The sequence below is a fragment of the Saccharomycopsis crataegensis genome (assembly GCF_037102585.1).
Source record: "Saccharomycopsis crataegensis DNA, jcf7180000000073, whole genome shotgun sequence".
NCBI lineage: Eukaryota > Fungi > Ascomycota > Saccharomycetes > Ascoideales > Saccharomycopsidaceae > Saccharomycopsis > Saccharomycopsis crataegensis.
The window spans coordinates 803,878-828,858 of NW_027043820.1; the positions used below are offsets into that span (position 1 = coordinate 803,878).

General features: G+C 36.2%; 13 protein-coding genes across 13 annotated transcripts; 5 read left to right on the top strand and 8 right to left on the bottom strand. All coding sequences in view use genetic code 12, as the record gives it.

The window, feature by feature from the left end:
- Nucleotides 1-321: 321 nt before the first annotated feature.
- Nucleotides 322-2,190, bottom strand: BSC6 (Bsc6p; the record flags this gene model as incomplete). Its single annotated transcript, XM_064994717.1, has 1 exon — nt 322-2,190. The coding sequence occupies one exon, from the start codon at nt 2,188-2,190 to the stop codon at nt 322-324; it is 1,869 nt and encodes a 622-aa protein (XP_064850789.1).
- Nucleotides 2,191-2,814: 624 nt separating this feature from the next.
- DASC09_011150 (uncharacterized protein) lies at nt 2,815-4,872 on the bottom strand (the record flags this gene model as incomplete). The annotated part of the gene is made up of 1 exon (XM_064994718.1): nt 2,815-4,872. The coding sequence occupies one exon, from the start codon at nt 4,870-4,872 to the stop codon at nt 2,815-2,817; it is 2,058 nt and encodes a 685-aa protein (XP_064850790.1).
- A 331-nt stretch (nt 4,873-5,203) lies between these two features.
- TMA19 (Tma19p) lies at nt 5,204-5,898 on the top strand (the record flags this gene model as incomplete). Its single annotated transcript, XM_064994719.1, has 2 exons — nt 5,204-5,218; nt 5,407-5,898. 2 exons carry the CDS (start codon nt 5,204-5,206, stop codon nt 5,896-5,898), a joined length of 507 nt encoding a protein of 168 aa, XP_064850791.1.
- Nucleotides 5,899-6,215: 317 nt separating this feature from the next.
- On the bottom strand, nt 6,216-7,754 carry TRM13 (tRNA:m4X modification enzyme; the record flags this gene model as incomplete). The annotated part of the gene is made up of 1 exon (XM_064994720.1): nt 6,216-7,754. One exon carries the CDS (start codon nt 7,752-7,754, stop codon nt 6,216-6,218), a length of 1,539 nt encoding a protein of 512 aa, XP_064850792.1.
- A 482-nt stretch (nt 7,755-8,236) lies between these two features.
- DASC09_011180 (uncharacterized protein) lies at nt 8,237-10,723 on the top strand (the record flags this gene model as incomplete). Its single annotated transcript, XM_064994721.1, has 1 exon — nt 8,237-10,723. One exon carries the CDS (start codon nt 8,237-8,239, stop codon nt 10,721-10,723), a length of 2,487 nt encoding a protein of 828 aa, XP_064850793.1.
- A 492-nt stretch (nt 10,724-11,215) lies between these two features.
- Nucleotides 11,216-11,593, top strand: VMA7 (H(+)-transporting V1 sector ATPase subunit F; the record flags this gene model as incomplete). The annotated part of the gene is made up of 1 exon (XM_064994722.1): nt 11,216-11,593. The coding sequence occupies one exon, from the start codon at nt 11,216-11,218 to the stop codon at nt 11,591-11,593; it is 378 nt and encodes a 125-aa protein (XP_064850794.1).
- Nucleotides 11,594-12,117: 524 nt separating this feature from the next.
- DASC09_011200 (GTPase domain-containing protein) lies at nt 12,118-13,200 on the bottom strand (the record flags this gene model as incomplete). The annotated part of the gene is made up of 2 exons (XM_064994723.1): nt 12,118-12,904; nt 12,965-13,200. The coding sequence occupies 2 exons, from the start codon at nt 13,198-13,200 to the stop codon at nt 12,118-12,120; spliced, it is 1,023 nt and encodes a 340-aa protein (XP_064850795.1).
- Nucleotides 13,201-13,685: 485 nt separating this feature from the next.
- On the top strand, nt 13,686-16,361 carry DASC09_011210 (Jip4 protein; the record flags this gene model as incomplete). Its single annotated transcript, XM_064994724.1, has 1 exon — nt 13,686-16,361. One exon carries the CDS (start codon nt 13,686-13,688, stop codon nt 16,359-16,361), a length of 2,676 nt encoding a protein of 891 aa, XP_064850796.1.
- Nucleotides 16,362-17,567: 1,206 nt separating this feature from the next.
- Nucleotides 17,568-18,208, bottom strand: DASC09_011220 (uncharacterized protein; the record flags this gene model as incomplete). Its single annotated transcript, XM_064994725.1, has 2 exons — nt 17,568-17,719; nt 18,112-18,208. 2 exons carry the CDS (start codon nt 18,206-18,208, stop codon nt 17,568-17,570), a joined length of 249 nt encoding a protein of 82 aa, XP_064850797.1.
- A 506-nt stretch (nt 18,209-18,714) lies between these two features.
- Nucleotides 18,715-19,002, bottom strand: DASC09_011230 (uncharacterized protein; the record flags this gene model as incomplete). The annotated part of the gene is made up of 1 exon (XM_064994726.1): nt 18,715-19,002. One exon carries the CDS (start codon nt 19,000-19,002, stop codon nt 18,715-18,717), a length of 288 nt encoding a protein of 95 aa, XP_064850798.1.
- Nucleotides 19,003-20,034: 1,032 nt separating this feature from the next.
- On the top strand, nt 20,035-22,209 carry DASC09_011240 (uncharacterized protein; the record flags this gene model as incomplete). The annotated part of the gene is made up of 1 exon (XM_064994727.1): nt 20,035-22,209. The coding sequence occupies one exon, from the start codon at nt 20,035-20,037 to the stop codon at nt 22,207-22,209; it is 2,175 nt and encodes a 724-aa protein (XP_064850799.1).
- Nucleotides 22,210-22,514: 305 nt separating this feature from the next.
- On the bottom strand, nt 22,515-23,465 carry DASC09_011250 (uncharacterized protein; the record flags this gene model as incomplete). The annotated part of the gene is made up of 1 exon (XM_064994728.1): nt 22,515-23,465. The coding sequence occupies one exon, from the start codon at nt 23,463-23,465 to the stop codon at nt 22,515-22,517; it is 951 nt and encodes a 316-aa protein (XP_064850800.1).
- Nucleotides 23,466-23,996: 531 nt separating this feature from the next.
- Nucleotides 23,997-24,593, bottom strand: DASC09_011260 (uncharacterized protein; the record flags this gene model as incomplete). Its single annotated transcript, XM_064994729.1, has 1 exon — nt 23,997-24,593. The coding sequence occupies one exon, from the start codon at nt 24,591-24,593 to the stop codon at nt 23,997-23,999; it is 597 nt and encodes a 198-aa protein (XP_064850801.1).
- Nucleotides 24,594-24,981: the final 388 nt, after the last annotated feature.

Here is a 24,981-nt window from a genome sequence, read left to right on the forward strand (position 1 = left end):
ATAATTACTTTAATTACTTTTAGTTTCATGTCGAGTAATTAGATTTCTTACAACAGATTTCTTACAACAGATGCAAAATGAAAACTAGGGAATATAAATATTTAGGCATAGCAGACGATGCATACACAAGAGCCAGATAAATAACAGATAAATGCAGATAAACACCGAAAAATTAGACTTTGCAGAGGAACAAAAGCAAAAATGAAATTATATGTAAAAAAATATATTTGGAATTCCAAAAATATGAGAAAGTCCGCCTAAAAAAAGCAGAGGTTAAAATCAATACCAATGTGGAAAGCTTTTTTTTTTTTCGGTATATTCTCACCATATACGTTGCCATACATTTTTTGGGTTTCCTGATTTGTCGATCCGCTCAACGTTTGGCAAAAGTATCCACATAAACAACATGAATGAAATCAACGCAATGAAAATGGGGTTTAAGATCCACGTTTGGAAGTACTGTGACATGATACCAATCAAGAACGGGAACAATGCCCCACCGCTACTTCCAAAAGCAGACATAATTGTCATAGAAATTACTTGCACCTTACGTGGTAAAATCCGTGTCACCAATCCAATCATCAATGGATAAGTTGGACCAAGAAAGAAGCCAACTAGAGAGGCCATAAAACCTGCGGCAACTGTATCGGTGATAAACCATGCTAAAATATCAAACGCAATTACAAGTAACGATAATACAATGATTGAGCGCCTATTACCTAAATATTTCACTCCTAATGGGGTCACAAGGAATCTGCTAACGGTGACACCAAACCAAAAACCAGAAGCAACGTAACGAGAAGACGCTTTACCATGACGATAATCAAGTAAAAACGTAACATACCACGACCCGAAACCAACTTCTGCACCTTGGTAGAAAAACACAAAAAGGGAAATAAGCCAGGTCTTGATGAGTTTAACAGCTAATGTGAAATCACTAGGAAGCTTGACAGACTCTCCTTCAACATCTTTTATGGATTTGGTGTGTAATATATCATTAGTAGATTCATTATCTGCCCCTGCGTTTACATCAGCCCCGGTGCTCAATACCTGGTCTTCCAATTCGATAGATGAAGCAGACTTTGCCTCTTTTACTAATTCCTCTTGGTTTTCAAAAGGTGAGAAATCTTCGGCAACATCTCTAAATGCCCACCATAAGAAAAACGAATTGAAGGTTGATACCCCCACCAACACCAAAAAGAAATAATACCACATGATTCCTGCTTCCAACATGACTGTAGCAACCAATGGGCCAATGGTTGCACCAATCCCGTAAGAGCCATGAAAGAATCCTAAATATACACTAGCTTTATCAATTCGACAAATATAGTAGTTATGATTTGCCAACCCACATGCTAATGCAATACCGCCGATAAAATAGGCAAAGACAACTACTGGGAATTTTGTCCCGGAAGAGACAATCCCATATTGGATCGCTTGCAATATTGCTGGCGAAGTTACTAAGAAATGAAGCCCAAGGCGCTTGCTTACCAAGTGGGAAGTAGAAGCCACGAGAATAAAACCAATACAATTCCCTAACCAGATAAGAGAAACGATGGAGTATGAGATATTATAATATGATTCAATGTTAGGTAATAGCGGTCCGATACAACCATCCGAGATCCCACCGTTGAAGCACCAGAAGCAAGAGGCGAGAAGTCTCCATCTGTTCATTGGTGGGTTACTCAAGGTCATCATCGTTGGATGTGTATCCTTGTTATCAGAACCTGCATCATCGACAATAGGACTCTCAGGGTCTCCGATCACATGAAACTCATAACCTTCATCTTCCCCACCATCTTCATATATTGATGGGCTACCTGTGATCTTTTTCCCTTTTGCAAGCTTCTTGGTTGGGACTTGTTGTTGGTTAGGAAAACTGTTCAATCTAGTGGTACTGTTGGCAAACATCCCTCCACTCTCAAGCTCAAATCCCGGGGTCGTAGGCAACAGCTCTGGAATGACCGGAACATTGGTCGAATCATCGGTTTGAAGAATGGTATTGAAATATCCGGGGGTGAATGATGGTCGAGGGATCACATTGCTATTTGATCTTTTGGTTAGGTACTGATCATCGATTCCGCGAGCTTGCGAAGCGCCGGCTTTAGCTTCAGGAGGCGCCTCGGGATGCCCTTCATCATAAAATGAAGATTGTGGGACTTTAGCAATGATCTCAGTAGTTTTGCCCATAATGATAACTATAAATTGATGATATTTGATGAGTGTGGATGGAGTTTGAAATTTTTTTTCTTTTTTTTTTTTTTTTTTCTCCACCTTAGATAAAAGTTTATCAAAAGATCGCTATTATATCCCGCCTGGACAAAATCGAGAGCCCACGTTCTTGGATATATGTAGCAACAGTGAGCAGAAACGCAGAAAAGAGGGAGAGAAGTAAAAAAGAGATAAACTTGATAAAGCACGATTAGTTAGAGATAGAGACGGTGGTACTAAAGGAAATCCAATAAAGATCTGATAAAAATATGAAAACAGTAAAAACCACTAAGAAATAGTTGCCGATCCCCTACGAGATCTCTAGACTCTCATGCACTCCCTATGCACCGGGCCGCGGTCCCACCCAAACTAGAATTTTGTGGGGGGGGGGGGGGGACATTTATCATCTAATAATAATCTATTATAATATATATATATATATATATATATATATAAGAAACACCCACCTAGAAAACAAACACAATCACAGAATAGTGGTAAAAGAAAAAAAAATAACGAGAAAAAAAAAGAGTAAAAACAAAAGATAACCGTCTCACAATAATACAATAACGAAAAATATAACCAAGAACTAACAGCACGAGTTCAAATGATCCCTCCGGTGATCTGCCTGACCCTGCGCTTCTTTCTCAGACTTACAATCTTTCCAGACAGATTACCTACCAACAACCTGATAGAGTCAGAACTACCAGAGTCACTGGAGCCACCAATTAATGAGCTGAGCGAACCATTTTTCCTTAGCGGTTTTATGATTTGGCAATTCACTCTGGATTTCATTAAGGGTGCAGTGCATGTTCTGTTATCGTGTTTGCGATCTACCCATCTCTCAGAGCCACCTGTTAGCTGCCAAACCAAGGGGTGATCCGGGGATTGGTCAATCACCATTTGAAGGAATTCATCAGAAGCAAACATTTTCAAGCATTTCACAACCTTAAATACCTGAGTTTTTGGAATTTTCGGTAGACTGTGGCTGGAAATTGTCGATCTCATAACACTTAATACTCTAAACCATGATCCACAATTCTTTCTAACCTGGATTGCAATATGTTGCGACTTAGGCGGTGATTCTAATTGATTCCTCATGATTTCTTTCACATCTTCCAAAAAACTCAAGTATTGACCAGTCATTCCATAATTATTTATCTTATTCATGATCAAATTCAATGTTTTAAGAACCTTCCTAAACGCAAAATTTATCGTCTTCGGTACCATTTCATCAATATTTGTATACTCATTTCCCAAAGAGTTGAAAACCGTTAAACTGCAGTAAATGAGCTGTGATAAAATTTTAAAAATGTTCCCAATATTTTCTAACTGTTTGGTACCTCTATTAAGAACATCAACAGATTTTTCAATAATCACGAATAATTCACTTCTCATAAATGTGCTCAAGTAGAGTTTTTTTATTGCCAAATATTTTATAATTACATAATATGATTCTGGTTTATATCCTCCAATAATAATATCATTATCATCATATTTCACCCATTCGTTGATTCTTTTACCACTGCTCCAAGCACCCTGGCACGGCTCGTGGGCATTCACCACCTGATCCCAGAACTCTGACTCCTCAATGGATTCCAAATATACCTTAATTAAGTAGCGCTGCATATACCGATATTCATATTTAGAACAAAATTTTATGAGTATTGGCATCAAATGTTTGACATTTTCAAAGTTCTTGATGACTAGGCCAATAATTTCTCCCACGATAATCCACTTAAAATACTGAGGCTGCATTCCCTGTAATAAATGATACCACTGGCTTCTGTTTTCAAAAACCAATTGCTTATTTGAAATAAATCTGCCATTATTTTTCAATTGACCAGCACCACTATCGCTATCTTCTGAGTCGATATCTTCAAACGTGGGATAATCTTCTGTGGACCTATTCTCATCGCTCCCCTTGCCCTCAGCTCTAGTAGATTTGTTTTTTTCGTTCAATATCATGCTGATCCCAATTTTGATACTAGTTGATTCAGAGAAACTTCTTAAAACCTGGGGTTCTTGTGATGAACCAAGCTTAGTCATTAACACTTTGAATTCTGTGTAGATCTCTGATAATGGTTCATAAAATTTATCGGGAATATTCTTTCTCATCATCAACCAGTCATAATCTCCTGGATCATTGATTTTCAATATTTTTGTTGTAGCATGGTTATACTTAGCTGACGGCTCGAGATTGATGACTTTCTTACATGATTCATATTTTTCGTCCTCCGAGTTTTCATTATCAGCATAATCCTCATCATTGTAGTCACTGTCACTATTATCTCCCTCAGATTCGCTAGGACCATAATTATCCCCACTCTCGTTATCGGGTATTATTTCTCGTGATCGCCTTAGAATACTCAATTTGTGTTGTAGAATCGGTATCTCCTCATCGCTTTCCTCACTTTGGGACTCCAAATCGATTCCCACGATTTTGAAGAGAGCGCTAATATCTTCGAAATTAGAGCTAGTTATATTCGCCACACTTGAATGACGCAGAAACTTCAGCCGGTAAATGTTGAGTCGTGATTCAAAAGGTCTTAATACACGACTACACCGTGAAATAGACCAAGGTGATGTGATGGAATTGGGAATGGTTCGTGAAGGAGGTCTGGACGACGACCGCGGCCGGTTTTTTGGAACTATTGTCATTTCTATGGAGTCCCTTCCTTCGGGTTTCGCTTCCTCCAAAGGTTTCCTTTGTGGGCGTTTCTCTTCAATATTGGCTGCTATTTTTTTTCCCGCAGGGTTCAACCAAACAAAATTAATTACCAATGGATCAGATATACTCGGATTTAGTCTCTGTATGAATATGCATGAATATGCACGAATCACACTCAACTGCAAGGATCACAACATTAAGGCCAGGTAACCTGTAACTTTTTTTTTTTTATTTTCAACTTCATCTTTAAGGAAAATTTTTTTAAACATTCCCACGTTTGTTATTGCATTTGCTAATTTTACAACAACACAACATCTCACAATGATTATTTTCAAGGTATGTGCTGAATATTTTATACCAGCTTGTTTGATACGTGTCTTTTCAATCTAAAGGTAGCATTTTCTAGCGCCTGGAGAGCATTGTAAATTACAATTTTTTCTTTTCTTTTTAAAAAAATGAACGAACAGCTTGTGATAGTTATTATAGACTTTTTACCAAGACCTCCCTACTAACAATTGAATCAGGACATTATTTCTGGTGACGAATTGCTCTCTGACGCTTATGAACCAAAATTGGTTGACAATGTCGTTTACGAAGCTGACTGTACCATGATCAAGGTTAAGGCTGGTGCTGATGTTGATATCGGTGCTAACCCATCTGCCGAAGACGCTGAAGAAGAAGTGGAAGAGGGTGTTGAAACCCTCAACAATGTTGTCTACTCTTTCAGATTGCAACAAACCGCTTTCGACAAGAAGTCTTTCTTGACTTACATCAAGGGTTACATGAAGTCTGTCAAGGCTAAGTTGGCTGAAATCGACCCAGAACAAATCCCAGTTTTCGAAAAGGGTGCCACCGCCTACGTTAAGAAGGTCATTGGTTCTTTCAAGGAATGGGACTTCTACACTGGTGAAAGCATGGACCCAGATGGAATGGTCGTCTTGTTGAACTACCGTGAAGATGGTGTTACCCCATACGTTGTCATCTGGAAACACGGTATTCAAGAAGAAAAGATCTAAGCATATTTTGTTTTGATTTATCTATTTTGAATTTTCTACTGGTTTTTCACATTTTAGTTGGTAAAAAGATTTTTTTTTTTTAAACAAAGTAGTGTTGGTTTAAATGAATCGATATTCTATTTTTTAATATTAACTTGCTGTAAGGCGTTTCATTTTTTCTTTTTACAGGCATTATTATCTTTCATAATGGAAGATTACAACTGCCCACCATCAAGGGTTTACGGAATAAAAAAACATCATAAATCATTATTATTATCATAACATTTAAGAAATAAATTCTACTAAGTTCTTTTCAGGCATCTACTTTTACATTTAGTTTATTTATCTTCATTCTTTGGAATGACGATCATGCAAACATTCTCCAAGGAAATATCCAGCTCCACATATCGAGCAATCTTCACATTATACCCCTTTTCCCTCATCGCAAAGACTCTACACTCATCAATGATCCTCCTTGCCTTCAAACCCAATGCCTCTCTTTGCAAAACTGTTAGATTGGATGGATGATTATTAATATCGTCGTCAGCCATTCCAGGGCGACGTCCATTAGTGGCCCACGATACGAGTTTGGTGAGAACGTTGAAAATTGAAACGAGCTTAGACAGAGAGCATTCGAAAATTTGGGACAAGAATCTCTTTGAATCAGGTAAAAACATAGAATAGTCACAAACATGGCGACAGCACATGGCAACGACAAGTCCGCCGAATTGCGTCTCCAAGGTTTTTGCATTCAAAATGCATTGAAGAGTAAGATCTGTAGCACAGCCACACAAGTGTTTTGATATCCCTACAAATTTCCTTGAAATTTTCTGGAATTGAGGAGTTTGAAGAACGTCATCGAGGTAAAGATCTTTAATGTCCGTTTTTAATCGTAGGACAAATGGGGCTAATTTAGATAACTCGGAGGATGCCACATCAGATTTGGTGTTGGAAGTAGACAAATCTATCAGTTGTCTGACCTCCATATAATCTTTAGCAATTTTGCTGTCCATTTTCATTCGACTACCAGACCTATCAATCAATAGAAACCCCGGCATACTAACATCATCCAACTGATCTTTATGCGTGCACAATGTCCTATAGACAATGTCCTTGGCCAAATATCTTGATAATTCTGCCCTGCCACACCCAAACTCAATATAATCTTTGTCATTACCATACAATCCATTTTCAATTAAGTGGGAAATGAGGGAAGACTGCTGAATAATGTGTTTTTGGTTACCAAGTTCCTTGAATCGCGATTTTATCACTGACAGAGATTCTCCTTCACCAGATTTGTTTTCTAGTGGTAAAATCTCTGAAAAGCTAGCATCTTGAGCTTGGAGAATTGAAATGAGATTAGCAAACGCTTTCTCTACAACTGGGATCCAGTATTTGTAGTAATCTTCTGATTTGGTATCGAGGTTGTTGCTCTCACTAGCTTCTTTATGTGCTTCAGAGGAGCAACTATTGAAGTTCTTCCTGAACCAAGACTTAGTCTCTGGCTCTTTTATCGCCTTAGTTTTGTTGCATTTTTTTACGTGACTTTTTAAGTTCCTTTCCCAGATACTATGCGAAGGATCCAAGGGACATGGGATTCGCTGGCTCTCAGTACCTAATTCCTCACTATCACCTCCGTTATTATTCTTCTGCTCTTCAGTGGCTGCAATAATATGCGCCGGACAATATTTCTCCAGTTCACGCCTCATCATTTTGCAGGATCTATTCTTACTTTTCATGAAATAGGTACAATGGAACTTTGGTTTTCCATCTTTCTTCTGGGATTTAGTGATTTTCCGTTTTTTGGCATTTTGATCACCATCAAGAGTTTCTAGAGGAAAAGGTTCTTTTCGGGGAGCATCATGAATCTCTCCCATCTTTCAGAAGAGTTTTCCGAGGAGATTTTTTTCCCTATACAAGTGTAGATGTTGAATAAACTCTTTATTTGATTTTTCACTGTGGAGTTTGAATTTTTTTTTCCACCCACCACTCCGGATATGGCTATCATCAAAAGTGCGCTTAGACCTTTCAAAATAATTTGTGCAACAAACAAACAAAAAGGCACTTCTTTCGGCTATTATTGTAAGTGATTAGTTCCTCGTATCCATTGAGAAGTCATTTTAAACCATCGAACTCACGTTTTATTTTGTTTTTGACTGAAGCTTCTGCTTTTCTGTTTTTAAGTAACTCATTAGAAGCTTTTTGAACGGCTATTTTCATGAAGAAGGGGAAAGATATCTTGTTTAACTTAAGGAGTGAGCAAGTACAGGTGGGTATATAGATACAGACACACACATATATACACACCAGAAGGGATTTAACTCAAGCTATAACAGCTTGTTTTTAATAAATCCTCGTCATGTCACCTTCATATAATCAGTCAGCGTATATTCATGATGGTACCAGAAGACTGCTGCAAAAACTGTCATCTCGTCATACTATCAGTAGACCTTATAATTCTAAGAACGAATCACAAATACCAAAGGACAGCCAGCAAAGAAAAATACTGGACGGTAATCCACAAGTCTCGGTTAATATGAATTCAAGGATAGCTGAGAATATCTATCAGAGGTATCACCAGGATCATAGCACGCCCAATCATAACTCTTTCGGCGGAGACAATCATAGGAAAACTTTTAATACCATCAAAGCAGAGAAACTAAATTTCAACACAAACAGTAATATTGCTCCACAATCCAGGAGATCAAGTCTGTCCACCAAAAGAAGTGTTTCGTCTGAAGGTAAAGTTAATGTTAATAATGATAGAAATATTTTGATTGCGATCAATCATGCTAAAATTTTTAGTTATAATGCCCATCAGCTGTCACTGCTTTATCGGTCTACCTCAGCGGAATCTAATTCCCTATATTCTTTGAAACGAGTGGAGTCAATAGATTCAATACGAAGTAATATTTCAGAGATTTTAATCAATGAAGGAGTGGATAACGGGGACATTAGTAGGGATGATACTGTGAGCATTAACAGTAAAAATCGAATTAGGACTTCAAAGGGAAGGTTGATGGCACACGGAATACTACAAATTTATGAAATCGAAGGTGGAATTTCATATTTATCGTGTGGAGGAGGCATTAAAACTACTAGAGACACATTTGTACATCCGTTATTACCAAAGCTCAAGATCTTTAAGATTAATGAGTATTCTTTCATTTTAATGTTATCGCATCCGGAACGATTTTGGAAGATCTTGTTTGATGCTGCAGCGATCGATAAAGAGTTTTCTAGCACAAATACTTTTTCAGGTATTGATTATTTGGAACAAATTGGGGAATTAGAGAAAATTTTTCAAAAACTCTGCTTTTTTGTGGATATTCTTCCAGCTCCAGCGTTAAGCTCTAGCGATGAAGGCGAAAAGTTATCAGGGTGCCAACTTGTGTCGAATAATATTAATAGAGATGTGAGCCTGGGATCAAATCAAAAGCATGGTGCAATAAAAGCCAAACCCGTCAAACAGAAAGTCCCACAACGATCGAGCTCTATGGAAGACGCCAGGTCCAAAATAGTAGATAGTTCAAAGAAAGGGAAAATTGGAAATCGTTTGAGTAAACTCTTCAAACACAAAGGAAAGATAAAACTTAGTGAAGACATGATCACTGCTGGCGAGGTCCAAAGCTCACTATCAAGCTATAGTCCAAGAAGGTCTCTGTTTGATAATACCAGTTCTAATATGCTGAAAAGTAATTTAACAGATAATCAAAGCTCAGCGGCTACGAATTACAACACATATATCGATAAGTTGATAGAGGAAAAGGTGGAAGAGAAAATGCGAAGGCGTTTAGAGCAAAATGCTTCTCAAATGACAGCACTGAAAGCAATTTCAAGAAGAGAAGAAGAAACTAAAAATTTCACAAGTCCTTTTCAAGTGAAGTCTTCTAAAGAATCCATTGCCAGTTCAGAATCTTCTAGTGATAGTTTACTATATCGTATTATTGAAGAACATCATGACGTTGAAGCTGATCTTGACAATCCTAGATTCTTGAAGGATTTAACCGAGAAGCTAAACAATGATGTAAGCAATGAAATATTTTTAGAAAAGAAAAGACAGTCGGTGATCGATGGTGAAAGTGATTTAGTTATGGCTCAATTACAAGAAAATATGAGCAAGAATTTCAATGGATATAATTTCGAATCAAATGGTTTGGATATTGTCAAAAGTCAAAAATCTGGCAATAATAAAGGGACATTATATGATGAAACAAGCAACTGGATGGATATTAATGAAATTCAGCTAAAAGCTGATGAAGCGGGTTTTGAGGATGATGAACATGAAGCAGAGATGATGTTGATGATGATGCGACCTAGTATTGAGAACGCTCAACCAATGAGTAAAGAGAGTAATCAAAAGTCATCGTTTGGAATGAAGAGTCTTAATAGATCAAACTCAAGGTTAAGAGCCTCTAGATTTCACGTTAGATATCAACCACATCCCAACCTCAACGATGACATTAATAGTTATTATAGCTCTCGGACTTATGCCGCTGGACAAAGGAGAAATGCGAGCAAATTTGGCAGTGTTAAGAATTTCAATAATGCCCGTTTCGGGGTGAATAATAATGATGGAAAAGACGATGATATGAAATCTTACTATTCATTACGGTACTCAATTCTTGGAGGCCGAGGCGGTGATGGAGTTTCTGAAAGATCAAGAAGAACTGGCATGACACTGCTTGGTGCAAACAGAAATGATGGCGACAACAATATTTATTCTAGGGAAATTTATAACCTTATTATGGATGATCAAAACGGTGAGGTGAAGAATCCCCGAAATGAAAATGACCGAGGAAGTGAGGCCAATAAAGGGCTATTATCGAAGTTTTTAGGGTGGTGATGATGAGATATTCATATTGTGGATTGTAATTAATGTAATATATATATGTAATTTAGGCTTCAACCCAGTATTTCTTGTGGTAGTGCAATGTTTTTTTTTTAGTTTGCTTTGGAGATGAGGTTGGTTAATGTATGCATTTTTTTTCTGGTGGAATTCATTTTCAGAATTGAATTTGTGCGTAACGGTGGTATTGTTTCAATTTTAATGATTTTTCTGAAAAGATTCAAAAACTATCAGGAGAACGGAAAAGTTAGTAAGACATGGATCATAAATGCATGTTGAGGATAAGAAAAAAAAAGAAGCACTTCTTACCCGCCTGCAACACCGAGCAGGCTGGCGGGTTACCAATTTCCTAGCGATAATTTAAATGAGTTACCTGATATAATTCATCTGTGACTGTGAGCTTCCAATGAGTTTGACAGATACATTCATTGGAATAAACTTTGGGTATACCGTTTGTACAAACAGCTAGACAACACAAGGGGTGGAAATATGAGTGCCGAACAAGCGAAAAAGAGAACTTTGTTGGCAGTCATTGGGGATGAAGATACCATCACTGGTATGCTTCTTGCTGGAATTGGACAAATTGATAACGATGCTGGTGAAGACTATAAGCAAAAGAACTTCTATGTGGTGGATGCGAAGACTACTGACGAGCAGATTGCTAGCTGTTTCGACCACTATACCATTGACAGAGACGATATTGCGATTTTGTTGATCAATCAACATTTGGCCGAAAGAATCAGATACAAGGTGGAAGACTACACTGCGGCCTTCCCAGCAGTATTAGAAATCCCATCAAAAGACCATGCCTATGACCCAGAAAAGGATAGTGTCTTGAAGAGAGTCAAGAGACTTTTTGGAGAGTGAATTTTCTGCTTTTCAGTTAGTTCGTTTGTTGTTTGTTTTATTTTTCCTAGATGAGAAATTGGTGTGAATTGGCAGTCGACAGTTAAGACTAGAGGTATACTATGCGGCAGAAGAAAAAGTTTTCTATGGAATATATACTAAATTTCCAAAAATTCAAATTAGATTACTGTTACTGAAGCGGATATACAGCGGGGGGCATGGTTATAAATTGTCAATATGGATCTATTTTGATTATTTAATTTTAATTTTAAGCTCTTTTTTTTTCATTATTTTTATTTTTTTCCAAAAAACTTTTTGTTTATTTTCTTTAATGTTTTCTCTTTATGACAGATTTGTGATTCGACAAATATAAAACCAAATCATGACAATTGACGTTTGTAGAGACACTTTTAGGAATGTTGAATATTGTGTTCAGGGGAAAAAAAAAGATTTTCAAAAGTTGGTGAGGCCAACGCAGTATAAGATTACAAGAGATAGGAAGACGGTAAAATAGAAATATAGAATAGAATATTAATTAATATTTATCATTCATGTGATAAAATCCACTGAATACTTTCAGCTACTCCTTCACCAGTCTTACAAGACATCAACATAATTGCAAAATCTCTATCATGAAGACAGATTTCAACCGAGTAATTTTTAGGAATATTTTCAACAGTTTTGAAATTTCGAGCTGCGTCATTGCATTCGGAAAGTTTTAATTGTTGGAATAATTTGAGGAAATCTTCATCATTTGTAAAATCTTCATGGCTGAGTCTAATGAAGAGCTTATCGTCATCTTCGTCTTTCACAAATAAATCCAAGTCATTGGCTAATTGATTTATCGAGATATTTTCCAGAACTCTCAAAGGAGGACTTTTTTTTAGGGCATTATTAGCATGCCTATACTGGTTAGTGATTGTCTGTTTACTCAACAACATGTCCGTTGAACTGCTTGCAGCCAGTAGGCTTGACAGTAGATTAAGACAAAAAGCTGAAGAGGTATCGGAATCTTTTTGTTTGTTGCTATTACTGATAGCTGTGGTTGATGAAGATTCTCCGTTATCTTCAGATAATGATTCATATTTATCAATAACGATATCAAGTTTATTACCCAAGATTAGCAAAGGGGTCTTAAAATGGTAGGATTTAAGAATCAACTTTTTCAACAACTTCCTTGATTTGATAAAATCCTCATGTCTTACCTCATGTGTATTCCTAATAAGGTATTCCGAGTAATCGAAGACGAAAATAATTACTTTATCATTATCATTAGAAGTCAATGTGCCCAATAATTGCTGCTGGTACTTATTTTGTCCTCCATAATCCAGACTTGATAGTTAGTACATATTTTAATAAGCTGGCAAATTATTCTCTAGTAAAGATACTCACCAGATTATAGAAGTGTCGTCAATGTATGCTCGAGAATTTTTGTGGTTTTTTGTGGGAACAGTGTTGGCATCAAATCTGGAGGTGTCAATATTTGCGGAGGATGATGATCCAGCGATAAGCAGGACAAAACTTGATTTACCAGAATCCATGGGACCACACACTACGAGCTGCAACTGAATGGGCTGGAATAGAGACCACAAAGCATTACCAAAATTCCATATGCACCCTGTATTCATCGCTGCTGATAATTGAGTGTCACTCAGGCTAGGATTTATGGATATGATGAATATATTTGGTTTATTTTATTTATTTATTTACTTAGTTTTTTTTTTTTTTGGCAGATGTCATTTTGCGATGGGCCCGCAGGCGACAACGATAATAATAAGCAACGAAGACATCACAAAACAACCGAAAAAAAAAAAAGATCGCATTTTAAAATAATCATAAAAAACATTAGGAAAGAGAGAGACATATGACACGAATACCCGAGGGTCTTTGAAGTGCAAAAAAACAAGTCTTGTCTACCACTCAAAAACAACGTATTATTATTACCCAGCCGGGCAACACCTCTATCTCCCAACCAAAAATTTCACAAATGCAGTCGTAAGATATTATTATCTTGTTGATAGCACATACCCACATAGACAGCAACATAATAATTATAGAGAGACTTATAGAAGGTGTTAGGAATATTGAATTGCACACATCATCACCATAAAGAATGCAATCCTCAAATACCGCTAATATTGTCCTCAATATTGATGGTGATGGCAGTGCTCAAACAAACCCTGAACCCAGACCGGCTTTTATTTCAGAAAATAATAGAACTAAGAGCGCCTCCCCTTCGCTTATAGATCAGCTACTAGCGTCTAGTAAACAGAAGAAAAAGAAGAAAAAGGGCCCGCCACCTTTATATAGGACTATCGGAGTGAGAAGCGCTTTCAGCAGTCCTGATGGCTCAACTTGGAGCATCGATCATATCAAACAAGCTAGACCTCCATACCAATCAAGAGTGTCTTTCGATACCGTCAATATAGATGTGCTGCCAAGTGAAGGGGTGGATCCTGAGATTTATCCAGAGTACTATGGTATCGATCCTTCGCTACGTCTTCAAGGTACCCGAAGAGTTAGTGAGACTCATGCAGAATTGCGCCCAGAAATTCTTGCCAGTATGTCTGATCTGGATTACAGAAAGTATCAAAAAAAAATCAAAAAGGCAAATGAAGCAATTCAAGCTATGCACAATCAAGTTTGCTGTTATTCAAAAGAGCATAAAGATTTCAATCAAATCTACGTCAATTATAACAACCGAGACACAAAAGCTTTGAGACCAACTGATAAGCTTCCGGCGTTTCCCAGAAGAACAATATTGGTATATATTTCTGGAAGAAAGCATACATGGGTAGCACTCGATTGGGCAATTAAGAAATTGTTGAAGGACGGTGATCATTTAGTGGTTGTGGCTTCAATCTTTCCCGAATTAATGGAGAAATTAGATATTTCTTCTAGCGCAATACATTCTAGAAGCGTTAGCAGAAGTCCAAATAGAACAAATAGATTTGACACATCTGGTAATATTGGTATAAGAGGCTCACGATCGAATTTGGGTTCGAGATCAGGGTCAACTATGGGATCAAGATCAGCATCAACTATAAGAACTAACCGTTTCAAAAGCCTCAATATGGACAGGGCTAGAATTGATGGCGATGATGATGATGATGATGATGATGGTGATGATGATGATGAATTACATGGTTTCAAAGTATCTGCAGGCTTCGCTGATAAAGATATACTTGATATCAGAAAAAAAGCCAAATCCATCATCCAATATATTATGACAGTGGCGGATCCTGACCTTATCATTAAAGTTACCATTGATTTAAGTGTCGGATCTACAAAAGACGTGTTGAAAGATTCTTATATTCTTTACACTCCAACTTTGGTTGTGTGCTCTGCTAAACCAAAAGAAGATTCTGCGCCACTACGGAGCTGGAAAAGCTCTAGACTATCTGATAGGGTAGTTAAAAATTTTACTATTCCGGTCATAATTGTTCCTGCGATGAATATGAATAAGTTTGTCAGCAAATTGTTTGAAAGTCTTTCAGAACGAATTTCCCCTGAAATTAAAACAGCATCTTCGACGTCTGTTGTTAGTGCAACCCAAATTAAAGCTGAACTACCACAGAACAACAGTGCTCCTGCTTCCTTGAATGATTTGGTGAAAAAATCTGATGATGACGACGACTACCCAGTTTCTACTAATGGTAGCATACGACAAATCATGGGTGATATCAGCTCTATTGAATCTAGACAATCTGTTGACTCTGACAGTTCAGACAGTGAAAGTGATGCCGAATCAAGTGATGAGGAAGATACCTCAGACAGTGAAAGCAAGAATTCCATCAGTAATGATGCAACATCGTCCAAAGATGCTATTGAAAAGCCAAAAAGAACTCCTTCCAAAAAGAACTACAAACCGAGACCAAAATTATTGCGGATTAAAACATTGATTTCTGAAATGAATTATGATGAGGCGCCAGATTTATCTACAACACAAAGTATTGAAGGGTTTGTGAAGACACAAGAGAAGAAATTGGATGAGAACTTGAAGTTAATTCCCATGATATTGGATGAGAGCACGGATGATTTGAATATGATTCCTAAATTTGATCCAAATTACTTTAAGAATCAACTAGACTTGGTTTCTGGAAGCTCATTATATATCACTAAGAAACTAAAAAGCAAAGATTTCACTGAAGATTCAGAAGTCAGTGAACTTGTGCGGAGAATCACTGGCGATGTTTCATTATCTCAACCAAAAAAATTCAAGTCAATGTTGCTCGATGTTCCACCTCCTTCCAAACCAAAGGGAAGGGTACCGGCGTCCACTTATAACGCTCGTTCAAGCGGTGGGCCAAGTACATTAAAGAAGCCGTCCGCCATCAAGTTCTCTGAGCCAGCGAAGTACGGTAGCGGATTGGCCAAAACTACTAGTCGACACACCATTCACAGCATGCCTAGTATTTCAGTAAAAACTTCGAGTGATAATGCCAAGAGTTTGGTTCCTACGAAAAGTAACCCTCAGGATTCTATTCTTAGACCGTCACACTCGAAGCTGTTTTCTCCAATTAGTAGCAACGACTCTTTTTCAGGAGATCCCCTCAGTGCTGGTAGCAGTAGGAGCAGGAGCAGGAGCCTTAATCCTGAAAAGACTGAAACTTCCAAAGGAAGCATATTCAAATTCGGTAAGAAAAGCAAATCTAAGTCCAAATCTGCTTCTTTAGGAGGCCTCGTGGAGCTACACAATATGATTGGTGATAAAGAAACGCCACATTCAAATAATCTGAAAGATGCTCATAAATCCAGAAAGAGATCATTCCTTGGTAAGTGGAAGTAGTTGTTTACTATTTCCCTATTTTTGGAATGTGCTGAATTTTTTTTGAACAAAAATGTACAAAATCCGGACCCACTTTTGCACATTTTTTTTTTATAGTGCAGGTCACTGACATCATGAATAATACACTACCTATAGATTTCACCACCCATAAATATAAGCTTTTCTAGTGAAATTCATCAAATTTATTGTAAATTACAGAGTAGCATTCTGTAAGCTTTCAACTAGAATATGATTTAAATCGTGATACTAGCATAGCAAATTACAACAAGCTTCAAAAAAAACGGGGGCACTGAAACACCAATAAGAATTAAATCGACCACCTACACGGAACCAAACCACCAAGATGATCTAGGGATGCCAACCTTCAAGGATTTGGATATGTGAAGTATTTTTATGGTATAAGATGATATTTGTTAAAATAACAATATCTGTGCTTTTTCTTTTGAAATAGAATACGTGTAACAAAAATAATTATTAAAACTTGGGGATATGACTGTGAGATGTCGTTCAATGAATGTTTGGTGCAGGTAGATGATCACCCGAGTCAGTCTTCCAAAGTAGGAGCTGCTATTAACATTGTTATAATATGATATGATTACTGACCAATATTTGGTATTATTATTTCACTATGGCTCGTTACCTCATCTTGGATCACAGAACCAAAGGGGAATTTTGTCTGTTTTGATTTTTCTTATTTTTTAGAATCGAATGTTATTTTCTTTTAAATTCTTTGCGATTAGGTTATCCATAGTTTGGGATCTATTAATCAATCCTATAATGAGTTTCACAGCTATTAATTCTTCATCTCTACAGATCAGCTTAGACTACGGGATCACAAAAGTGTCAAATAATTAACTCCTTTCTGCGATAAATGGAAGCCCCTTACTATTCCGAGTCAGAAATACTATGATTGCCAGCTCTGGTGTTACACATGCCACTGGTGAATGGATAGGTAGCCCAAATTTCACAATAGCGGTCTTTAACAAAACATAATTCAAAGAAAATATCGCCACATCGAAATTACAGAAATACTTTTATGCAGAGATTATATTAATGTATATTTATGCAAGGATCATATGGAATTTTTGTTTTTTAGGTCCCTTCCCCAACATAAGTTGCTATATAGATATATAGATAGATTTGTCCTGTACTCTATTACGAAATTGGCTGATAATATTAATCAATAAAGAGAGTAATAACTATACTTTATGAGATTTCATTATTGGAATTAATTGTAAGCAAACTGAAACTTTTTTCTAACCATATGTTTTCCATGAGCACATCATCTTTCATAATGTCTTTCTTCTGGTATTCGACCCGGCTAAAAGATAGTTTCTTGCACTCTTCAGCATCGTTATCTCACTAATTTGTCATTATTTAATGAATAATATTTGTTAAATGCTGCTCTTGCAGTAAATAAAAATTATGATCACTTTATTACCTGTTATTCATACAATGAAAATCAAAAATCGCGCTGAAATATATCCAGGAGGCAAAACACCAAAACTAAGAGAAGAAAAAAAAAAAGCTGATAGCTAAAATATCAATAAATATAGTATAATGTGCCATTAGATGCAAAAAAGAAAAGAAAGAATTCAGTAATGAGCATATTATATAAAGTAAAGGAATACTCTTGACAATTTAAGCCACATACACAACCTTTACAAAATTCTAATATATTAGGAATGTGACTCTATCAAGTCTATCTAGCATTAGCTATAAACTTTTTCTTAATATTATGAATACTAACTAACCATTGATTCACAACACTTTGACTTTAACTCGTGAATCATTGTTTTCATTAGGTCTTTTTCCAAAGTATCCATTTCATATTTCATATTATACATATTTTAAGATTCTTGCCAAATTTCATGGAAAGCCTTTGTAGAAACTTTTTACTTCTTGTTTATTACTCTCAAAAGCATTATTCCCGGAAAATAATCCGAGAGATCCTGCTTTAGAATCGAAGAAAAGAGTAATAAAGACAGCATATCGAAAAATAATAATAATAATAATAATAATAATAATCATTCGTATATTAAAGAACAATCCATCAACGATATTCAACAAAAATTATTATTCCACTCGAAGAGCAAGATTGTATTGTAATAAAAAAGTATGAAAATCACAAAGAAAACCATCCAATAATAGGAAATTATATTTATGTTTTTATTTACATACACCTTTTTATTTTTTGCTAATTCGGATCAACTATTTGAATTGAATCCAGGGACATTAATATCATGAGAAATAGAGATAAAGATTAAGAGCTAACAGAACAATCATCTGTGGATCAAAGGGTATCCATCAAAGTGAAGTGATTATTAGCAGTAAATTAGGGATGGACAAACGCTTATTTGTTAACCTTTGATTCCAAGACACGAACGTGCTCTTCCAATGAACTAATAGTCTTTTCCAAAGACAAAACATCACCGACAATTGCCTTGTTAGCGGCTCTGTACTCGTCAATCAAGTAATAATATGAGCCAAAACCAGTGACAGAGACCCCCAACAAGAAGCCAAGGAAGCCGCCTCTGACGGCGCCAATTTTACGTGGAGGTTTGGCTAATGAGGCAGTGGAGGCGGTAGTTGTGGTAGCATAGGAGCGTCTCAATGTGTTGCGTAGTATTTGGGAGACCATTGCCGCTGTTGATGTTGTTGTTATTATTGTTGTTTTTTGTTAGTATGGGGTTGGGAAGTGGTGTTTAGACAGCGGACTTTCTGGGGTATCACTGTAGAGTGGTTGATTGGCCTTGCCAATAGTGGATTTGTAAATAATTTAATTACCCGGACGGTACTGAGTCGCGCAAAAACTTACAGTCACGTGAACGAGTGCGGAAATATTTTGTAGAGTATCCGGGTAAGCAGAGGGAGAGGATCACAATTATTATTCTCACCATGGCAAAATATCAATGAGATGACCAAAAAAAAGATACTTGGGGTGGGCTAAATGCTACCAAAATACAGAGAGCTAAAAAAAAAAACAATAAAAAAACAATAGAAAAAGTCAATTGTGGTTAAATTGAATTTAAAAGGATGCGTAAGATTATGAACTTTGCTCTGTAGCATTCCTAGAGTTTTTATGCTATTGCAAGGTATATCCGTCCGTGACAGATGCTATCAGAAATATGTCAACCGAACAAGCGTAACGGAGCGTGTATACATGACACACACACACACTGATTCTGTTTCTATTTGTTCCATAAGTAGGAAGTTTAATAGCACCCCTGTCACAAACATGTTGTTTTTTCTCCACCCCCATATGTCTTATCTCCCTTGTGCTCCGCTATTATTCCTATGGTATATTACTTACTCACGTAGTCTATATCATTTCACCAGTGAGAAACTAATAACATATATATTTTGCTTATTATTTTTGCAATAGTCATTTTAAACTGCAAAATTGATCTGTTGTCGTACTATACGTGATTTTTTTTTTTTGTCACTACAGTTTCTAACTTCCGATGATAGTCACCAAGGGGTCAATTTTAATTTTAAATGCAAAATTATAAATAACAAAATGAATAATTGTGTAATTATTATAATCTCTTGAATCTTGTTATTTACCTCTCACTCAAAAGAAGAAAGCGAATGGCTTTGTTTGATTTGCATTGTGCTTTATCTTGGTTTATTGATATTTATTGAGACTCCGCATTGCGAAAATACATGTCAAATGACCTATTTAAACGCGCCAATGGGCTATTTTGGTAACCCAATGCCAGACACGAACAACTTGATAGATTATTCCTACACATATCGTGAAAATGGATATATGAGTAGTCTGTCATCCTCTTTACAGTCATTTGCTCGATCTCCTATTAATAATGTCATTTATTCATCTCATAACAGTTCAAGTTATTGCTGTTCAAATAATAATCTGAGGGTTAGCAGCTACAAATCTATTCATTATGACCCAACACCTGATGATCGTTTTGCAACATTCAAGTTATTGAAACTCCCGACGGAAATAATTGTTAAAATAACACATGTTTTGGATCAAAATGATTGTTTGAGTTTATCGCAATGTTGCTTATATCTTTATACGATTGTAAAGCCGAGAATATGGAATTTCATTATTGTTGATTTGAACTACAGCGAATTTAATAGAGAAATGATCAATATGGTAAAATCCTATAACCCGGACTATTCTCCAACATTCATCAAAACGAGCTTCAGGCTCAGATCTTTATTTAATATTTTGAAAAAAAGCAGCTTACCAGCATCAAAAAAATCGGATTACGAAACAAATCATATCAAAGAAGAATCTTACGAGAAATTGATTAAAAGATTTCATTTGATCAATATTCCTCAAGATTTTTTGGATTACGAACTTAAAGGCTTTATTAGTTCTGGAGTTTTCAAGTATTTGCCTGAACTTGAAGATATAATTTTCAATATCAAGCTTTCGTCATTTCCGTTGTCTAACTATGCCAACAACTTCAAATCTCAAACTATTAAATCCCTATCGATATCCCTTGACTTAGCCAGTGACGATGTATCAACGTATACTACTCCTGGTCTTGCCCGATCAGAGTATGAGGGATTATTTCCATTTCAACAGTTGGAAAAGCTATCATTGTCTTTAAATTTTGATAACAACCACCACAATAGTTTGATTCTATATTATGTAATCAAAAGTTTGGTAGCATCTGGCAATAATTTTAAAACTTTCAAAGTACTTGAGGTTCACAATAACTCCAATCTATTCAATTCTGATACCACTTTGTCAAATATTTTAATCAACAATCAACCGAGAATCTCGAATGATAGCGATAATTTGATAGATGTTCATATTTTGACAAACCTTTTCGCGCCTATTATTGAAAGTAACTTGACAATGGAAAGCTTAGTGAAATTAAGTTTAAGCGGGTTTCTAGTGATTCCTAGTCAAGCTTATTTATTGTTGAATTGTATCAATTTAAGTAACTTGAGAATTCTCAAATTGTTGAACTTAGCAGAGTTTCAGTGTGTTAATAGTGTCGTTCCAAACTCTAATGATTATTTCACAAACAATCGTGATGTATTATTGTCCAAGTTAAAACCAGGATTTTTGGATATATTATCACGAGGATCCACTAAAAATTCAAAGATAGAGGGAAATAAACTAATTAACCTTTTAGATTTGGAGGTGGATTACAAAGAATGCTTGAAGGATTCTGTGTTGTCCTTTGTTTCTAGGCTTCCAATAAAATCTAAATTGCAAAATTTGGTGATTACCATTCGTTGGAACATGAAAGCCTGTAGATCAACTACTGATTTGCTGAGCTATGCTAATGATTTATTGGATATTTTATCTAATGGATTCAAAAAATTGAATAAGTTATCTCTAGATATCAAACGGGAAATAAAAACATCATTCAATATCAATGCCATAACAAATAATATGGTTGAAAGAGAATTGGTGGATAAAAACGCTTTTCTAAAGCATTTAAGATTGTTCAAACAGTTGACAAGCCTTCGAATTTTTTGCCATTCACTTGATGATTCTTTTATACATCACTTACTAACCAATGATAATATTTCATTATCTAATCTTCAATGTCTTGATATCTTTGGTCCTGGTGCTGGAGGGAAACCTAATATGGCTTTGCAAGTGACTCATGTTGGCATATATGATGACTGGTTCAAAGTCCAGCATATTGCCGTTCATCTTTCAAAGAAAAATCTCGTTAACTTGAAATTTATCCGCATAAATAATTGTTTGTTTGAGGTCAAACGAGTGCTCACGAAAGATATGATGCATGGTAACAATAACTATTGGCAGGATATTGAGATTGTTCCAAGGGAAGCCTGTGATGATTGGTTTGATAATACCGTGAAAAGCAAGTATAGGTTCTTTGACATATGAATATTATTATTATAGTCAGCTTTAATAGGCTAATATATTACGAAATTTTTCAAAAGAGAATAAATTGAAAGTGTTAGAATTGTAAGATTAATGATAGCATAGTATAGAGAATACATGAAGTGGAATTGGAAGTGAAGAATTAAACGTAAAAAATTGAATCGAAAAAATTAAAAGTGAAGAATTGAAAGAAATATAATAGCTTGCACATATTGCCCCAAGGAAATCCTTGGTTAAAACGGCGATAAAAGATATGTCGCATAAACAAAGAGACAGTCTTCAATATCCAGTATTGAAAGAATCTGTTCTTAAATGTAATACATGCAACCGGCATTACAAACACCGTAAAGAACACTCAAACCAGTGACTTCCCAACATTGATCAACTTTGTTTGCACCAATTCTGATTTGATCACAAAGCTTCATACAAGCACCAGTAGTTAAACTAGATCCACCAGTAACGTAGCCAATGATAGCACCAATTCCACGCTTATCCATCTCCGGAAGACTGTTTTCCTGGCCAATGGCCTTGATCTGCTCACTAGTGATGTTCTTGGCATTACCGTACTTTTTTTGAATGACGTACAAATATTCAGCCTGTAACTCATCATTGATATCAACAGCTTTCTCAAGCTCAGTATTGCTAGTAGAAATTGGAGTATAAATGTCTTTTCTGAAGGTCTGAACTGTTTTGTTCAAATGTGGAGCAGTGAAATTGAAAGTTGGCAAAGTTAGGTTGGACCAAGTTGGTTTTTCTTTAGTAGAAGATTCCCATTGCATTGGGTATCCACAAAGCTGCTGCTTGGCAGCCTGATACCAGAATGAAGAGTTTAATTGTTGATATGCATCAGTTTTGGAAATACATTGACCAAGTTTCCAAAATCTGCTCAAAGCAGAATCACACATTTTATCAAAGATGCCTTCATATTCTCTTTGCACTTGCGGTGGAATTTCATCGTCTTTGATTGTAGTTGTGGCCCAAGCAGTGAAATTGAAACTTGGAAGCTGCGGGATTTTGAAATCAATATGAGGAACTGGGTCAACAGCAGTATTAAAATCACCAGAGAATCCATCAAATTCATCAGCAAGTTGAAATTCAAGTTGATCAATATTAAAGTCTTCACTTGAAAATTCGCCTTGAGCACTTTGTGTACTGATTTGAGTGACTGCTTTAGAAGCACCAAGATTCACTCCTACTGGCGCGGCATTTGCGAGCATGGCCAACGAAAGACTGGCTAAGAAAACAAATGTTGATCTCATTGTGGGATGATTGGTTGATTGGAGGAAATGCGAAGGAATGCTAGGGAACTTAAAACGTTTTTTGTTTTTGCTTTTTATTGCTTTAAAAAAAAGGGTCAAATCTATTAATTGCATTGATTAGACCTGAATATCGAAGGATATTTATACTTCCTGACCTTTGAATTTAACATAGCGATAAGAAATGTATGCTTCATCCACTTTATGGCTAATCGGCACGGCATTGAAAAAACCCTTGAGATGCGGCGGGAATGACAGAGCATAACCCAGAAAAACGGCACCTAAGGCCTTTCCAAGAAATACCACATCTCTTTTTTGAAGTCTGGAAGTATCCAATACAATATTTTTATTTTTTCATTAAAAAATTGTACATGTTGAATTTATTAACTAAGAAGTTTTATGACAGGGCGCTGCAGAAAGAATTGAAAGAGAAGAGGAGGTGAAACAAAAAAAAGGAATGAATGATTAAAAATAGAAAATGATGAAGTCATTGTAGTGAAATGAATATAATAAAAATGCTCGAGGATTAAATTATCACAAAATAGTGCATCCAACCTCACAAACCCCGTATATCACTGTCATGCTGATAATGGACCAGCAAAATTGAAGTTGGTCTATGCTTTCTTGAATTAAGCTACATAGATTCATGCATTGAGCTTTGCCGAAGGTTGGGCTGAGCGGATCTGTATCATTAGCATCAAGGTTTTTCTTATTGGCGACTGTATCAACCCCCCAGTTTTTGAATGGCCTTTGCATTGTAGTATTAGCCAAATTGAATAAATACTGAGCATCTAATTCGCCAGTAGTATCGTTATTGGGAAGTCTTGCTAATTCTATTGCTCCTATAGGAAGAGAAGCTCCAGGGAGATATAATCTGCTATGTGTATTATTCACGCTGGCTTTGACGTTTTCACCACAAAGGGTTTTTTCAGCAGCTTGGTACCAAAATGAAGAGTTCAATTGTTTGAATTCTGGTATTTTAGAAACACATTCACCAAACTTCTTCATTCTGGAGACAGCAACATCACATAGTTTACCAAAAATTCCATTATATTGTTTTTCGTAAACTGGTACTGCAGAGATGACCATCAGCACCGAAATGAGTTGTAAGAAGTAGCACAAGAGTCTCATATTCCAAAAATACTAGCTATAGTTTGCGGAAAAGTAATATTTTTGGCGAAGAAAAAGTTCACACTTACGAGTGGGCGCTCACACGATTATATATGTGGAGCATGGCAAATTTATAGATCAATATCTGCTGTTGCACTTAGCACTTAACTTCCCACCCCTTTTTTAATATTCTTTGATGCACGTATCACAGGCTGATTGTTTTCCCGTAGAACAAAATATAATTACTTTTTACATCATCCTGGACGATACGGGGTTAAAATATTATGACCATTAAAGACAAAAGTATAATGCGTAGAACATTGGCTGCCAGTCATACAAAAACTAGCTCATTGAATAACAAATATCCAATGATATTTAGAGGGTATGTATTTTTTGGTACAATAATAAA